Source organism: Ctenopharyngodon idella, chromosome 3, assembly GCF_019924925.1.
Source record: "Ctenopharyngodon idella isolate HZGC_01 chromosome 3, HZGC01, whole genome shotgun sequence".
Classification (NCBI taxonomy): Eukaryota; Metazoa; Chordata; class Actinopteri; order Cypriniformes; family Xenocyprididae; genus Ctenopharyngodon; species Ctenopharyngodon idella.
The window spans coordinates 36,249,634-36,267,963 of record NC_067222.1 but is presented as its reverse complement, the minus strand read 5'-3'; the positions used below and the strand labels follow the sequence as shown (position 1 = coordinate 36,267,963).

General features: G+C 37.3%; 1 protein-coding gene across 1 annotated transcript in view; it reads right to left on the bottom strand.

Annotated features, from left to right (window-relative positions):
- Positions 1-733: 733 nt before the first annotated feature.
- Positions 734-18,330, bottom strand: part of card11 (caspase recruitment domain family, member 11) — a 41,521-nt gene continuing 23,924 nt past the window's right edge. Inside the window, exons 7-24 of the mRNA XM_051887853.1 lie at positions 15,619-15,744; positions 15,328-15,522; positions 15,054-15,203; positions 14,907-14,958; positions 14,654-14,760; positions 14,453-14,556; positions 14,209-14,261; positions 13,974-14,109; positions 13,578-13,776; positions 13,367-13,493; positions 11,963-12,203; positions 11,702-11,786; positions 11,052-11,147; positions 10,823-10,943; positions 10,240-10,422; positions 4,951-5,075; positions 2,435-2,550; positions 734-2,288 (exon numbers count right to left, since the gene is read on the bottom strand). Coding sequence (XP_051743813.1) covers positions 2,084-2,288; positions 2,435-2,550; positions 4,951-5,075; positions 10,240-10,422; positions 10,823-10,943; positions 11,052-11,147; positions 11,702-11,786; positions 11,963-12,203; positions 13,367-13,493; positions 13,578-13,776; positions 13,974-14,109; positions 14,209-14,261; positions 14,453-14,556; positions 14,654-14,760; positions 14,907-14,958; positions 15,054-15,203; positions 15,328-15,522; positions 15,619-15,744 — 2,421 coding nt within the window. The 3' untranslated portion in view covers positions 734-2,083. The remainder of the gene's footprint in view (positions 2,289-2,434; positions 2,551-4,950; positions 5,076-10,239; positions 10,423-10,822; positions 10,944-11,051; positions 11,148-11,701; positions 11,787-11,962; positions 12,204-13,366; positions 13,494-13,577; positions 13,777-13,973; positions 14,110-14,208; positions 14,262-14,452; positions 14,557-14,653; positions 14,761-14,906; positions 14,959-15,053; positions 15,204-15,327; positions 15,523-15,618; positions 15,745-18,330) is intronic.

Below are 18,330 nucleotides of genomic sequence, written 5' to 3'. Positions count from 1 at the left end.
ACAAACAAAAACCGCTGGAAGGTATGGCAATGAAAAGCTCAATCGGAGTTGTATGTTGTGGGTTTTGAATATATTATGATAACGGATACAAATTAGTTTGTGCAATATCTCTAAAGTACATGGGCCACAATGCGCAGGTCTGTGCAGAAACCAACATTGTTTGGCCAAGACTTTCAAAACATAATGTGTTTGCATTGAAGTGCAAATTATATTTTTATATCTCTACTTCCCCTTGGCCTTTTTACATATGCATCAATCCTAAACAATAACCTAGCACATTTAAAAGGAAGCAAACACACAGTATTTTATTCTGAGAAACACAAGATGCCCACAACTAAAAGTAACAGACTTTTTAGGTTGTAAACATCTAACGCAATGCGTTTTGTTAAATGAAACTGATTTCTCCTTGTTTTAGTGAGCAGCGACAGATCCGAGAGCCTCTTCAATGGTGTTTACAATCACAGTGGAAAGTTGGTTTACCGTCAGAGTTGTTGTCTGCCAGTGACGCTACTCTGAGAGGAACCACCACCAACACCACATAAAGCAACAAGATGTCTGCTTGTCAGGGCCCAACTGAAATTTCCACTGCGCTGCTCGTGACACACTCTCTCCAGGATTTCTCCTCTTTTCAAGCCCTTTAACTGTTTTTCAGTTCTCATTTCAACAGCAAAAACGTGTCAGTTTCTTTCTGAAGCACATGTGCGTGAAGTTTTAACCCAGAAAACAGAAATGCTGCTTCTCAAATCCTTTTATTACATAAAACACACAATGTGTAATGTTGTTTCAGCTGCGAAGTACATTCCTGTGTCTGTTTACAAAATAATATGTACAAAAATAGTTAAAATCACGGCTTGGAAGTGGGTTATTACACACAAAAAAAGTTTCTTAATATCTTAATAAGTGACAAATTTGTGTCATTTTTCCAAAATTGATACCCCTCAACACATGTACACCCCTGGATAAGATGCCATTACATATACAAACATTAGCTAAAAAACATCCTGACTTCTAGATAATAGAGTTGCGGTTTGATTTTTATTAAACAGGTGCTAAGGCTTGTGCAGTAAATTTCCCCTTCATCATTCTCAACAATAAATATATATCATTATATACACATATATGTTTAAAATCACAGGGGTCAGTATAAGGGTAGTTGACATCATTCAATATTTCAGTACTGAATTACAAAAAACACCTAAAATATACATTTTCCCTTATACATTCACATACATTTTAACCTAAAATGTACATATTTGTAAGCTACCTATAAATCATGGTATGTCTAAATGGCAAGCAGTAAGTCATCTCTCGCTATGATAACATCTGAGAGCCCACCTTAGGACGTCAATGACAGCTTAAACAGACTCCAAAATAATGCCAACATTAAAAAAAAAAAAACAAAGTTGCAAATAACAGTTGTGAGCTCAACATGGAAACACATATAATGCCATTGAACTACAGTATACTTAAAACACGTAAAACCTTGGCAAGTATTTTAGATAGCAGCTGAAATGGGCACAGAGTTAAAGCCACACGTGTGTTATTGACTTAGAAAACACATTAAAAAAGTGGGCTTGTGTTAAAATAAATATAGAAGTGATGAATTAACTATATTAATTTATGTGCCTATAAAGATTAAACGTACATACTGTATATTGCAACAATAATTGCATCAGATTCAATTTACAGTTATACACAAATCAGCCAGAATAAAACTGAAGAAAAATGCAGTGGGCAGCACTATATTGAGCATTACAGGTGGATGGTGAGAAGGAAAATGTTTTATTGACAACAGCTTCGCTTCAGGAGAATAATAGATAAGAAGCTCAGAACATTTCCTCTGCTTACTATATGAATCTCAGGTGCATCACATGGTACCGTTCCTTGTCCGTGTGTGTTTTGTGTTTTTTTTTTTTTTTTTTTTTTGACAGCAGAGAGAAACACACCTCAGCATGCTGTGGCCTTCGACAAAGTCACTTCCTGTTCACACGCCTGTGCTGCATGCACACATTCCACCCAAGCTGCAAACAGACAGTTTTGATACGCAGAAACGCCGTAAGCCTAACTAGCTTCCGTGATCAGGTTATAGCAAGTCCTGCTCCACCCAGACCGTTTTCTTCTGCTCCTCAAAAATCTTGTCCTTGATGATCTTGACAAGATCCTCCACCCCACCCCAAGAGTCAGGCTCCACGCCTGCGTACAAGCACGGCAACGTCTCCAGCTCCTTCTCCTTAAAGCGACACATCTTCAAGAACTCCTCCTCAGAGTCCACCTTCAGAGGAAGCCTTCTGCTTGAAGAAAACACCACAATTACTAAATGGATCAGTTGCCCATTAATAATGAATCTTCAAACTGGAACTAAATAATCAATATGACATTCATTCAAGAGTGCAGTGAGTCTTTGCGAGTCTGACGACATTGGACGACTGCTTGCCTTAGTTTTTTGATGTTCCTCTCACAGATTTTGATGAAGATCACAATGGGGTAGATCTCTCTCCTCAAAAGGTCTTTGACACAGCTCAGATCAGCTTCAAGAAGACAGTGCTTATTCTACGAAGCAAAAGAATGATTTAATATAATTAAAAAAAAACACTTTAATTTTTGTTCTATAACAATTAAAGAGCAATTTAAGCAATATTGTAAATATTAATTCATAATTTAAACCAGAAAAGGGAATTGAGAATTGAAGAGAGAATTGAGAACTCATCCAGTGAGGTGTCGGTTCTCATTTTTGTCCTGTTTTTGGCACACCTCTCAAACAAGATTTGCAGTGGAAAATTAGACTCATCTCCTGACACATTAGCAAGTGAAAAACAATATGCTGCCTCTCACCTAACCACCTGATAAAACCCCAACAAGCAGATTGCATCTGCAGCCATCAGGAGATGTCTGTCTCCTACATAGTACTGCTGATTCCCCTCTCAGTCACATTAAACACAATGAGACCTGTGCACGTTTGAGCTTCCGTGTTTACCATATGTGATGTGCTCTATGTCATTATTTACATGTAAATAAATAAATTAAATTTGTTCAAAATATAAATCGATCATATCTCTTCATACTATTTGGAATAAACCACTCAATTCATATGGATTTGTTTTATGATGCCTTTATGATCTTTTTGGATCTTCTAAATTTTGGTTGCCTGACCTTTCAATGGAGAGACAGAAACCTTTCAGGTTTGATTAGGAATATCTTAATTTGTGTTTCTTATGGGTTTGGAATGACATGAGGCTGAGTAAATTATGTTTTTTTGGGGGGATTTATCGAAATTAACCCGAAATCGCGCTTAAACCGCTTGGCTTAGTGCAATTATGAAATCATAAAGGCTGCGATTATTTTTTTATGCGCAGCTTGTCAGTGAAGCACGGCTCTGAGATCATTTGCATTTGAAAAAGCAACACGCATCAAACATCTTTCCAAACATGAGAAGCATTTATGAACCTCTTGTCCAACAAAAGACCACATTTAATAACATGTAGGGTGACCATATTTTAGATTTAAAAAAAGAGGATTGGGGGGGCGGTGGGGTTTGAACTTCAATACATAAAGTAATACATCCTTTCCATTCAACTTTTGGCCCTCAACAAAGAATAATAACAAACAAATAAAAAAAAAAAATAGTTTAGCTTTTAACATCTTTTCATGACACTGCTTCTTTTCATGGCCATTGGATAAAATAAAATAAATAAAAATCAGTTGCCATAAAAAAAAAAAAAAATCTACTATTTCAGTCCTCCTTGTGTTCTCTGGTATACTTTCCTGAAGATCAAATCTTTCCCAACAGTTCTTGATTACCAATCAAGTAGGCATGAAAGTCTTTGCAAGACATGTGTTTAAAGTTGTATTGTGTACACAGAAGCCCCTGCTTTGTTTCCATCCACCTATTTTATGCGCATTTTGGGATAACGCATAAAAAACGCTGGATGGAAACACCAAGATGTGCAGAAATAAACTTTGCGTTGCACACCATGTGAAATGCTGTTTTGGTCATTCTGAAAAGCCTGAGCAAAGGTTATCGTTAAAGTGGTTTAGTATGATTCCCTCCCAGAAGCGCCTCATATGATTGCGTTCACAAACACCAGGCATCTGAATGCAAGATAACATGTTAATAACAGGTCCAAAAAGAGGACATGTCATCTGGCAAAAAGAGGACATATGGTCACCCTATTTTTACTCCAAACTCACTACATAATGTCAGTCGAGTGTTTTAAATAACATCCTTCTTTCTGTGAGATGATGTGGCTTCTTACACAGAATAAGGCACACAACATATTTCTTAGTATTCTATACTGTGATAAAGGCTATGTCGATTAGCATTTAAGTATAAATATACTTTATTATCATGAAAATACCCGAGAAGGCTTGAAGAACTCAGATGAACCATATATTGTCGTAGTCGTATGTTTATTAGTCATGTTTAATCAAAGCGTTTCAATCTTCTGTTTATTCAGCTACAGCGATAGTATGATGCCCATAGGGATTTCCTGAAATGACATGCGTTATCTTTCTTCTGTGGGGCATATTTGGAGTTTCTGCGTGAGAGCTCCCTCTGGCTTTCAGATGGAGCTGCATTTAGCCGTAAAAATTGTAGTCAATTGCCAAGTCGCGTGCGTTTTATTTTCGATTAATTGTGCAGCCCTACTTTAAACCATTTTCAAAATGACAATTGTGAAACATTGCTTAATCCAGGTTTAAAAGTGCCCTTTACTAGAAGTTAAGAAGTTAGGTCAGGGATAGGTGTAGTGTGAAAATCCCATTAGTGTCTTTAGGAAAGGGTTAAGCTCTCACCATGAGGAAGCACTTCTAAATGATACTGTTGGGCAAAACAGCAAACACACACATTTCTGGCAAGCTTCTTGAGTAAGCAGAAGATATGACAGCACATAAAAGAAAAAACAAAATTTAGCTATTATTAAATTCTTCTGAAAAGAACATTTATTACTGTACCTTGAAGGCAACCGCTTCGATATTTTCTGGGGTGATGCATTCGTATGTGCCTGCCTGCTTTTCTTTGGAATAAATGATGGGCTCTATCTTCTGTTTCATGAGGAATTCATCTTTTGTCACAATGTCTGGAAAGAAGATGAATTAATAGTTCTTGTAAGCAGGCATGTCAAGGAAAACATCGCTTGCATTAAGGAATGACAATCATAAGGATTTTAAACAACGTGGCACTGATTTGATTACTCTTAACAATTTCAGTTCCTTATATTGATATATATGATTATTTTGGTACTTTGGGAGAAGCACCATTACAATTAAACCGTGGATGTGTAGTCAAAGATACATGCTGTCATATGAACAACCAGTCACTTAAGTGAGTATAACATTCTGATTTCACAAGTTCGCCTGCCCATTCAGTCTGAATGGTTAATGGTAAAACAAACTTGGCTTGCTGTCCTGGAAGGAGGCTTGAACCTGAGGCTCGGCTCGAGCTCCGAGTTAAACCCCCCTATAACAGTATTGCATAGAGGGAGAATAAGAGAAATAGAGGAGGAGATGGGGAGGAGGGGGGAAGCTGGAAGAATTGTCGCTGGGATGACGCAGTGACTGCTGCTTATATACGCTCGTAATGATGATTGACAGGACTGAATATTTAGGCTCCTCCCGAACCTACGTTTGGAACTACATTAAGTAAACATTAATCAATAACTCATCCAGACTGATTCGTGAGTCTTTTCAACTGATTCAAGACCAGGTAATAAGGTCATTTCTTTCAAGAATCTGACAATGGCACCTATTTTTCTCTCTCTTCGCATTCAGATATAGCAAAAATAGCAAAAAACAGTGTCAGAGCTTTTGAATGCAGATTTCCTTGAACCATTAATGAAATCGAATGTCATCAAATTCATGTGGTTTCTTTATTTGACTTATTTAAAAAAAAAAATTATTTGGTTCTTGATTCCCAATTAAAGATCGGTTTTTGTGTCAGTTTTCTATTCTTAGATACTGGGTTTACCAATAAATGGTGCCATCTAATGAGTTTTTAAAAATAACAACAAAAAATGCCATTATACCACTGTGCGTTTCACGGGAAACTACATTGTTCACAGTTAACTTTTTATGTAACTTGCATAAATTATTTTAATGTATAAGTCTTGTAAAGCTGGCTGTTCACCTTCTGAGTACTAAATGATTTAGTTATTGTGTCAAAAAGCAGAAAAAGAACAATAAATAAAAACATAAAGAAAAAAAATGCATATAGTCCTGATTTTCAGTTATTTAAGGAAGCCTGTTTCTACCACTAAATAAAAACAGTAATTGCAAAATTTTAATCTCAGAATTCTGACTTTTTATCTCGCAATTGCGAGTTATAAAGTCACAATTCTGAGATATAAACTCACAATTGCGTGATATAAAGTCAGATTTGCGAGATATGAACTCGCAATTGCGTGATATAAAGTCAGAATTGCGAGATATAAACTCGCAAATTGCATGATATAAAGTCAGAATTGCGAGATATGAACTCGCAAATTGCGTGATATAAAGTCACAATTCTGAGATATAAACTCGCAATTGCGTGATATAAAGTCAGAATTGCGAGATAAACTCGCAAATTGCGTGATATAAAGTCAGAATTGTGAGATATAAACTCGCAAATTGCGTGATATAAAGTCAGAATTGTGAGATATAAACTCGCAAATTGCGTGATATAAAGTCAGAATTGCGAGATATAAACTCGCAAATTGCGTGATACAAAGTCACAATTCTGATATAAACTTGCAATTGCGTGATATAAAGTCAGAATTGCGAGATATAAACTCGCAAATTGCGTGATATAAAGTCAGAATTGCGAGATATAAACTCGCAAATTGCGTGATATAAAGTCACAATTCTGAGATATAAACTCGCAATTGCATGATATAAAGTCAGAATTGCGAGATATAAACTCGCAAATTGCGTGATATAAAGTCACAATTCTGAGATATAAACTCGCAATTGCATGATATAAAGTCAGAATTGCGAGATATAAACTCGCAAATTGCGTGATATAAAGTCACAATTCTGAGATATAAACTCGCAATTGCATGATATAGTCAGAATTGCGAGATATTAACTCGCAAATTGCGTGATATAAAGTCACAATTCTGAGATATAAACTCGCAATTGCGTGATATAAAGTCAGAATTGCGAGATATAAACTCGCAAATTGCGTGATATAAAGTCACAATTCTGAGATATAAACTCGCAATTGCGTGATATAAAGTCAGAATTGTGAGATATAAACTCGCAAATTGCTTGATATAAAGTCAGAATTGCGAGATATAAACTCGCAAATTGCGTGATATAAAGTCAGAATTGCGAGATATAAACTCGCAAATTGCGTGATATAAAGTCACAATTCTGAGATATAAACTCGCAATTGCGTGATATAAAGTCAGAATATAAAGTCACAATTCTGAGATATAAACTCGCAACTGCGTGATATAAAGTCAGAATTGCGAGATATAAACAATTCTGAGATATAAACTCACAATTGTGTGATATAAAGTCAGAATTGCGAGATATAAACTCGCAAATTGCGTGATATAAAGTCAGAATTGTGAGATATAAACTCGCAAATTGCGTGATATAAAGTCAGAATTGTGAGATATAAACTCGCAATTGCGTGATATAATGTCAGAATTGCAAGATATATAATCTCGCAAATTGCGTGATATAAGTCACAATTCTGAGATATAAACTCACAATTGTGTGATATAAAGTCAGAATTGCGAGATATAAACTCGCAAATTGCGTGATATAAAGTCAGAATTGTGAGATATAAACTCGCAAATTGCGTGATATAAAGTCAGAATTGCGAGATATAAACTCGCAAATTGCGTGATATAAAGTCAGAATTGTGAGATATAAACTCGCAATTGCGTGATATAAAGTCACAATTCTGAGATATAAACTCACAATTGTGTGATATAAAGTCAGAATTGCGAGATATAAACTCGCAAATTGCGTGATATAAAGTCAGAATTGTGAGATATAAACTCGCAATTGCGTGATATAATGTCAGAATTGCAAGATATATAATCTCGCAAATTGCGTGATATAAAGTCACAATTCTGAGATATAAACTCGCAAATTGCGTGATATAAAGTCAGAATTGTGAGATATAAACTCGCAATTGCGTGATATAAAGTCACAATTCTGAGATATAAACTCGCAATTGCGTGATATAAAGTCAGAATTGCGAGATATAAACTCGCAAATTGCGTGATATAAAGTCAGAATTGCGAGATATAAACTCGCAAATTGCGTGATATAAAGTCACAATTCTGAGATATAAACTCGCAATTGCGTGATATAATGTCAGAATTGCAAGATATATAATCTCGCAAATTGCGTGATATAAAGTCACAATTCTGAGATATAAACTCGCAAATTGCGTGATATAAAGTCAGAATTGTGAGATATAAACTCGCAATTGCGTGATATAAAGTCACAATTCTGAGATATAAACTCGCAATTGCGTGATATAAAGTCAGAATTGCGAGATATAAACTCGCAAATTGCTTGATATAAAGTCAGAATTGCGAGATAAAACTCGCAAATTGCGTGATATAAAGTCAGAATTGCGAGATATAAACTCGCAAATTGTGTGATATAAAGTCACAATTCTGAGATATAAACTCGCAATTGCGTGATATAAAGTCAGAATTGTGAGATATAAACTCGCAAATTGCTTGATATAAAGTCAGAATTGCGAGATATAAACTCGCAAATTGCATGATATAAAGTCAGAATTGCGAGATATAAACTCGCAAATTGCGTGATATAAAGTCAGAATTGCGAGATATAAACTCGCAAATTGCGTGATATAAAGTCACAATTCTGAGATATAAACTTGCAATTGCGTGATATAAAGTCAGAATTGCGAGATATAAACTCGCAAATTGCGTGATATAAAGTCAGAATTGCGAGATATAAACTCGCAAATTGCGTGATATAAAGTCACAATTCTGAGATATAAACTCGCAATTGCATGATATAAAGTCAGAATTGCGAGATATAAACTCGCAAATTGCATGATATAAAGTCACAATTCTGAGATATAAACTCGCAATTGCGTGATATAATGTCAGAATTGCAAGATATATAATCTCGCAAATTGCGTGATATAAAGTCACAATTCTGAGATATAAACTCGCAAATTGCGTGATATAAAGTCAGAATTGTGAAATATAAACTCGCAATTGCGTGATATAAAGTCACAATTCTGAGATATAAACTCGCAATTGCGTGATATAAAGTCAGAATTGCGAGATATAAACTCGCAAATTGCTTGATATAAAGTCAGAATTGCGAGATAAAACTCGCAAATTGCGTGATATAAAGTCAGAATTGCGAGATATAAACTCGCAAATTGTGTGATATAAAGTCACAATTCTGAGATATAAACTCGCAATTGCGTGATATAAAGTCAGAATTGTGAGATATAAACTCGCAAATTGCTTGATATAAAGTCAGAATTGCGAGATATAAACTCGCAAATTGCGTGATATAAAGTCAGAATTGCGAGATATAAACTCGCAAATTGCGTGATATAAAGTCACAATTCTGAGATATAAACTTGCAATTGCGTGATATAATGTCAGAATTGCGAGATATATAATCTCGCAAATTGCGTGATATAAAGTCACAATTCTGAGATATAAACTCGCAATTGCGTGATATAAAGTCACAATTCTGATATAAACTCACAATTGTGAGAAAAAAAGTCCGAATTGTGACTTTATATCACGCAATTGCGAGTTTATATCTCACAATTCTGACTTTATAATTCGCAATTGTGAGAAAAAAAAGTCAGAATTCTGAGATAAAATCATTTACCGTCACAATTACCGTTTTTATTTTTTTTTATTTAGTGGCGGAAACGGGCTTCCATAGTTATTAAACATAAATGCCAGTCAATTTCTATGCCCTGCCCTACTGAAAACCCACTCTACGTTAATAACTGATCATTTGTAACTGTAACAGCTGGATTTATGTGATATCTTTACTGAGGTCTATTGCGTATATTCAAAAGTTTGTGCTAAACATGGACTGAGTGGGTTGTTGCCTGTGACATTAATAGTTGAAGTCATGGAATAAATTAAAATAAGGATTCTTTATCAAGATGAATATATCCATGGTTAATAATAGCAGCCACTTTTTCTATTTACGGAACAATATCTCTATCATCAGCACCACCACAGTGTGCTGCTATAATTAGAAGGAGAAACCTCTTCCAGCTATTTTTACCTGGTTTACAGATATTGAACTCCATAGCACCTCCGAGATTAAGGAACTTCTGGACGATGGTCTTAGCTAGGATGTTGGGGGTGAAGAGGACGGGTCTTTTGCGCTGGCATTGGTGTGGGGTCACTAGACTGTACGGGATCAGATTCAAGCTCTTGTTTAAGTCACTCTCTGGGTCAGATGTGTCTGAAAGAACGGAAACAACTCATGGGTCAGCTTTAAAAGCAGTTTACTGCTAAATGTCAAATGTAAATCAGTATAAACACTAGAAATTGACACGAGTGGCACTGTGAATAAGCATTTGGTTCCCATCCCTTTCAACCAATGCATTTTCCAGGCATTCACAAAGACTGGATTCTGAAAATCATTTTTTGGAGATTGTGCTCAAAAAAGGCCAATTTCTAGCCCATAAAACATTTTAGAGCATAACATTTCCATTAACTTTTCAGTCCTGGAAATCAAGCTTTAAAAATTCCCTAATATTTTCTGGCTTCATTTTTATGACAGTACGAAACCTGTCCATTTGGCATCCACTGTAAAGATTCCTCTGAAATAAACAAGTAAAGACGAGGGTGGGCAGTCTTACCCTCAGGCCTCAGGGTTTCAAAACCTGGTCTGGAAACTGATGATGGATTTCCTCCATTGACAATGCGGACACGCTCACTGCTGTTCATCCTCTTGTACTTGTTATCCACCCTGCTGACAAACTGACACCAGGGATCTCTTTTAATCTCAGCAAGACTCCACTCTTTTCCTATCTGCAGACAAGACCTCAGCACTATGGCAGTGTGAGCAAACTCAAGAGGACCTGTTACCTGTAATAACTGAAAGATGAAGACACTGGCTCTCGACAGACGTGGACTAGACTTGGGGTCTGGAGAAGGTGCTGGTTCCTCAGGTTGTAAGGTGTTCTGTGAGCACAAACGGAAGAGAGATAATTCATTCGAAAGGAAGACATAGAAAGTGAGATATACCCATAGAATTGATGAAAACCAAGCTAAAAATACATCTCATTTCGAAACCAAAACCATTGTGGGTATGACATCACAACTACCAATGTGACATTTGACCATACACACACATGAACACCTACACTATAGTGAGCAACACTGATCAACAACAGTGTGAACTACTGTAATGTGGAGGTTAGCCAATCGTAACAGAGGTGCAGTAGCAAAAAGAGTTTGTTTAATTCTGATGGTCAAATTACGACCGTTTTGGTCCAAGAAGCATTGACTGACATTATAAATGGCCCATTTCTACAAATTGTTATGACATTAGGTTGAGTAAATGATGCCAGAATTTTCATTTTTGGTGAACTATCCCTTTAAAGTGACAAAAAGCTACAAAAAGTGTTTTGAATATGGTCCATTTAATTGGCATTCAAGTCGTGTCCCGCCAGTTCTGACTCATCTACAAATGTAAAAGCCGGGCACATTTCTCCAACAATCCAGAAGGAACTGACCCGGAGCCCTCGCAGAGTTTCGACTTCCTCTCGACCTCCTCGACACATCAGCTTCTGAATCTTCACCAAGAGGAGCTGCTGGGCCCTGGGGAGGAGGTGACAGCTAAGTTCGCTTAACAGCTTCTTGTCACAGTCAACACATATAAAAATGCACACCCACACAGTCACCTACACACTGACAGACAATCTGCAGCAGGCAATAGACGAATGTTCACACTTGATTTGAAACTATAATGGTCACTCATTTTTCAGTGTCCTCACCTGGAGTAGCTCGGTATGGTGCCTTTCTCTAGGTCCTTGTCGGTGAAAGCGTCCACACGGGCGCACAGCCACTCGCATTTGCCCTGGTGCATGGTGTCCAGAACATGGAGAACCTCGTCACATCGTACGTTCAGTGAGCAGTTGTCCAACTGGCTGGAGATGTTCAGATTGAGACGTATGTAGAAGGAGTCTCCGGATACCACTGTGCCATCTTCAATATCCTTCAGCAGCCGCCTGTAGCCTGGAAACAAGAAAGTGGGGTCAAAACATTTTGTGGACAAATAAATAACACCTGAGCACAGGAGCCACTGAGCTGCTGAGAATCCAATGCAACCCAACACCACACTGAATAAGATGGCGTGTGTGATGGACTCACAGAAGACTTTTACACCAAACAGAGGAGCAGCACATTTGAGTCAGACAGAACCGCGGGCTAAAAGACCAAAGACCTGTTTTTTCTTTAGAGTCTGCATATGTTATTAGGCTCTTCCCAGTAGGACTTTTTGAAGTATTGGACCCTCTCTAACTTCCCCTATCCACACTGAACTCTTAAAAAAAAGCATCTTCCTTTAAAAGGGATAGTTTACCTAAAAATGAAAATTATCCCATCATTCACTCACCCTCAAGCCTAATGGTTTGAAGCCCAAAAAAGTGCATCCATCCATCATAAAAGTAATCCATACAGCTCCAGGGGGTTAATAAAGGCCTTCTGAAGCGAAGCGATGGGGTTTGTAAGAAAAATATCTATATTTAAAACTGTATTAACTATAATAACTGGCTTCCGGTAGACAGGTGTACGCATCAATTTGCAGCAGAAGAGTAAACTCTGACCCAACACACGACGTAATGATGAACATGAAAGCGCAGAGGATAGAGCAAAACAAAACACCGGTCATGAGTTAAAAGTCTAAAATGAGAATTTTAAAAGAAAATGTTGGAGGATATCGATATAAGAGAAAAGGAGCTTCAGTATGTTGCCCAGCCCTATTTGTTTGAACCGCTAGAGGCGTCTAAGCTTACGATATTCCTACATCCTACATCGCGTCAGAGGTTGCTCTTTCGGCGTAAATTGATGCATATGGCCGTCTGCCAGAAGATAGTTATCATAAAGTTTTAAATATGGATATGTTTCTTACAAAAAAAGTATCACTTCGCTTCAGAAGCGTCCTTTATTAACCCCTGGAGCTGTATGGATTACTTTTATGATGGATGGATGCAGTTTTTTGGGCTTCAAAATCTCACACCTCATTCACTACCATAATCAAGCTTGGAAGAGCCAGGATAAATTTTAATATAACTCCGATTGCGTTCGTCTGAAAGAAGAAAGAAGTCATATACACCTAGGATAGCTTGAGGGTGAGTAAATCATGGGATAATTTTCACCCTTTAAGAGTCTGGACTCACCATCATGGTTTAACTTGTAATGGAGATGCACCTGTCCGGAGCATCTCTGCAGGGTCCAGTGTGCTTCCTCCTTGGTACAGGTGTCCAAAGCCACATTCTGGGCTTCTCCACGGACACTGCCCTCCAGCTAGGGGAAAAAATGAAACCACTACTACAACAGTTTTTTTTTTAATATTTTATTTGTGGAACACATGCAAGAGTTCAACCTCACCATTAAAAGTTGGTGTCCGACTTTAACTCCGGCCTGATCTGCATCAGAGCCAGACTGAACAGAGGACACGAAGATGCCACTATCATTTCCACCAATCAGAGTGATTTCCGACAGAAGGTTTTCTCCAGAGAGAGAAAGGCTCTGCACCGGCCGCAACGAGTTTCGCTGAGGGCCTGAGGTCAATGACGGACGAAACGGTCTGGAAAAAAAAAAATGGACAAAAGCACAGATCAAAGAGAAGTTAATAATAACGATGTACAACAATGCAAAGTGAGGACAAACTGAGATGACGGAGACAGATAAAGATTTTTTTCTCAAGGTCGCCAAAAAGGAATTCGCTGCAGTGTTCAAAGAATGATTATAGTTAACACTATGTTAATAAATAAAACAATAAACCTCTCCAAAGAGAATTTCCTAAAGATGTTATTGACTTGCTCCAGATCATATGTGTCCATTGTCTCAGACTGGTGGGAAGACGAAGATGAGTGGATGGATGAAGGCCCGTAGGACGACATGTCTAAGTCATGGTCATCTACAGCAAAAGAAAGAGACATATTTACAAAGATGAGTCACTTAAGTGTATGATTCAGACAGTGAGTGGGCAGAATAAATGATTTATACATGTCCGTACCCATATCGGCATTGTCTCCACTGTCAGTATCTCCAGTGTCTGATAAGGGAACACTGAAAGACAGATACAGCACAGTACATTTTACTCTATAACGCCAACAGCAATTCACTTTACTGTGACTGTGTTGACTATGGTATTTTTGTGGAAATGCATTCTAAATAATCTATAAAAGAAGTAACAATACTGCCACAGCTAGTTTTAAAGATATACAACTACACTAGGTTTATGTGTGTGTTAAACTTACCACTTGTATTGAGAGTTTGGGTTCTCTTTGGTTCTCCTGACGATGGATTGAGGGCCCGGAGGCTCTGGCGCAGTGGACAAGATACTGTCATTACGGCAACGCAGCTAAAAAACAAAACAAAAATGCACATACACAACAGTTGCCTTCAAATTAAAGCTACTTGGAGAGACAAAATAATTAGATAATAAAAATGAATCATACATGTTTACTGAAGATCTCTGCAGGAGAAATCATTACACTGGCACCGGTAAGACCTGTGTTGTCAGTGGCTGCAGGTTCTGACAGATCTCCATTGGTGAAAGGCACGGCTAAATAATAGGAGATGAAATTAAAAGAAACCAAGCTCACAGGAAATTCTTATTGCAAACATTTGGTGAGCTTTACCATGTTTTAAACATTTTATAACTGCAAGTTTGTATACAGCACCATCAGAGCTCTTTAATAAATATTTTACCTGGGAATTGAGGACTTTTGGGTCCAGCTGCTGGGGATTTTGGTCTGTTAATCTAATAAACAAGAATGACAGGTGTTGAGATGCAGAAATATTAGCATATATAAATTACAAAGACATTCAGTGAGATACTTTCAAGTTTCTACTCACTCTGCCTTTGAGGTTACATCTGCGTTGGAGCTTAAACTCCTGCTCATCAACAGCTTCTTCTCCGGAGTCCTCTGAAGGACCGCCTGTATTTGCATCGGGTTGCCCAAAGTGCTGAGCTATAATTAGTGGAGTAATGTCTCGTGGCAGACTCTGAGGGGGAAATATCATGAAAAAATACTCAATGTCGAATCAATGGCTTGGGATAAAGCATGTTATGGACTCTTTTTTTCAAAAAGAAACACTAAACTTGTCAATCAGACAGATAATGTCTCACCTGATCCAAACCATTTTCCTTGGCCATCCGTCTCAATTTGCACTCCAGGTTGACTATCTTGGCTTCTTTGCGTACAATTTCAATTTGAAGTTCGTCGCTCTTCTCTTCCAACTCCCGTATTTGCTTGCGATACTTATCTTTGTCAATCAGGCATTGAGACACAAGGTATTGGGCATCATCTCTTGACTTGAAAGCCTGTGAAATGAAGAAAGCAAAACTACATCAGTGGCTCTTAAGTAACAGGAAGTGAACTGATTTAAAGCCATCACTAAGAACACATTAGTACTCAACCTGGTCCCGCTCACGTTCCAACTCCTCCAGTTGCACCATGATTGTATTCATGCGGTTCTTGTACATTTCGCAGTCCTTCACCAACGTGGAGCACTTCAATTCAAGGTCCTCCTTCTCTTCCAGGTACTGTGTATTATTAAATTAAACGTTTCTCATTTAAACCCATCAGTAGAATAAAGAACATCATTTAACACTGAGAATAAACCATCTGAACTGTAAAAAAGATTTAAAAGCAACAGTTTGTAGGGTTTCTTTTCAGAACATTATTAATACCTTCCCCTCAGACCATCATTCCACACTAAACGGTGTTATACAGCTCAAACCCTGCTGACTGCATGTCAAAGAGACAAAGCTTCATCATTTACAGAGAAAAAGCTCTGCTACGGCATAAATTTCCATTTTGCTGTAGCAGAAATTTCCACATTGCACACCAATACTTTCAAACAAGGATTACTCTCCATGTCAATAAACAAACAAACAAATAAACACCAAACATATATTTGGAAATGTGGAAGATTTTGTTTGGCTTTGACAAGCATTCTGCATGTATTAAATGTGGTTGTATAGTTAAAGGGGACCAATAATGCCCCTTTCACAAGATGTAATATAAGTCTCTGGTGTCCCCAGAATGTGTCTGTGAAGTTTCAGCTCAAAATACCCCACAGATCATTTATTATAGCTTGTCAAATTTGCCCCTATTTGGGTGTGAGCAAAAACACACCGTTTTTGTGTGTGTCCCTTTAAATGCAAATGAGCTGCTGCTTCCGGTCCCCTTTCCAGAAGAGGGCAGAGCTTTAACAGCTCGAGCTTCGGTTGCTCAACAACAACAAAGCTGGAGAATCTCACGCAGACAAAATGAGGATTGTCAGTAACGGTGTTCAGCCTTACATTGTTCAAACCGGAGTCGGACACGGATGGAGAGACTAAGGAAGAGGTTACAACTTTTAGAAAGCATCTGGATGTTTCTGAACAGATAGTGGATAAATTTATGTAGTTGCTGTGGAGTTGATTCAACTCATCGACTAGCACGTGTCGTCGTGTTAATCTGTTGTGCAAATCCAGTGTTGAACTGACCCTCGTTTGTGAAGCAGTCTGACGTAAAATGTCAACAACACTCTACTACAACAACTCTTCCTCTACTCTAAAACAGCCCAACATGGCCTCACCCCCTTTGTTGCGTGTTCTTGGGGGCAGGGTTTATGTAAATTTTAGGGTTAGTGATGTCACTAACCCGGGAAGAAGCTTGTTGTAGTCCCTACCAGCCGTTTGTTGTAGTCCTAAAGTTAAAAAAGTGAAATCATAATCAACCACCCCTTTAAGAGAGATGCTGGTAAGCTATCCAAGACTAACTAAAATCCCCCTTTTGGCTAAAAGTAGGCCTTCAACACATAAAATACACATTTTATGCAAGAAGTGAAACATTTGAAAAGCTCCAAAAGAGGGCTGACTGTGATAAGTTGTCACTGCCGCCACCCCTCCCCCCTTCCTGCCTTACCCTGAATTCTGACACTTTTCACACGTCACTTCAGATGCACTTCTAATTAGAGCTGCAGCACATTGCAGAAGGGGCCACTTAGAACAGCCAGTCCTCATCAGCCTCTGTCACTTCTCGTTCATGTGTGACAAGAAAAAAAACCTTTGCCTACACTTCATTATTTCTAGCCGTCAACTAAAAACTCTCATGCTGAGTCCATATTAAATATACTTAATGCCCCATGATGCCAGTGTAATATCACATTAATTATGAGTACATTTAAACATTCAGGATGTGACCAAAAAGTGACAAATATGACCCCACTCTGAAGCTCTCTTCTAACTGCCTACCTAGACAGCCTTTTAAGGAATCATAAACAGTATCATGACTGTTCTAAACGGTATGCAGCAAAGTTGTGCTGCCATATAAGATGACTTCTTTTGATAAATATGTACAGATAAGGTAATCCCAGAACGCAGTGCAACTAGCACACCTATGAATAAAGGCTACATATATTGAATCATTAAATTTGGATAAATATTGATAACTACGGTTCAAAAGTTTGGGGTTAGTACGATGTTTATGAAAAGTCTCGTGCTCACCATTTATTTACATTTATTTGATAAAAAAAAATAGTGTTATTATGAAATATTTTTTACAGTGTAAAATAACTGTTTTCTATATAAAAAAATATTTTAAAATTTATTAGCCATTTAGCTGAATTTTCAGCATCATTACTCCAGTCTTCAGTGTCACATGATTCTTCAGAAATGCTGATTTACTGCTCAAGAAACATTTTTTTTTATTATTATCAATGTTGAAAATAGATGTGCAGCTTCATGTTTTTGTGGAAACTGTGATACATTCTTGTTTCAGGATTCTTTGATGAATAGAAAGATCAAAAGAACAGCCTTCATTTGAAATGGAAATACTTTGTAACATTATAAATATCTTTACTGTCACTTTTGATTAATTTCATGCATCAGTGTTAAATAAAATTATTATATATAATAATCTTTAAAAAAAAAATCATACTGACCCATACTTTTGAACAGTAGTCTATTTACATTTGATGTTTGATAATTTCCTTGTGAGACCTTTTTAATTTTCCTTGTGAGGCCTCCATTATTTTGATTTTGACTATTTTACCCAACATTTATACTATTTTATACAACATTTATACATATATACTATGCATTGTTTGGCAAAGAGCTTGAAGCTGAAATGATTATTCAAGG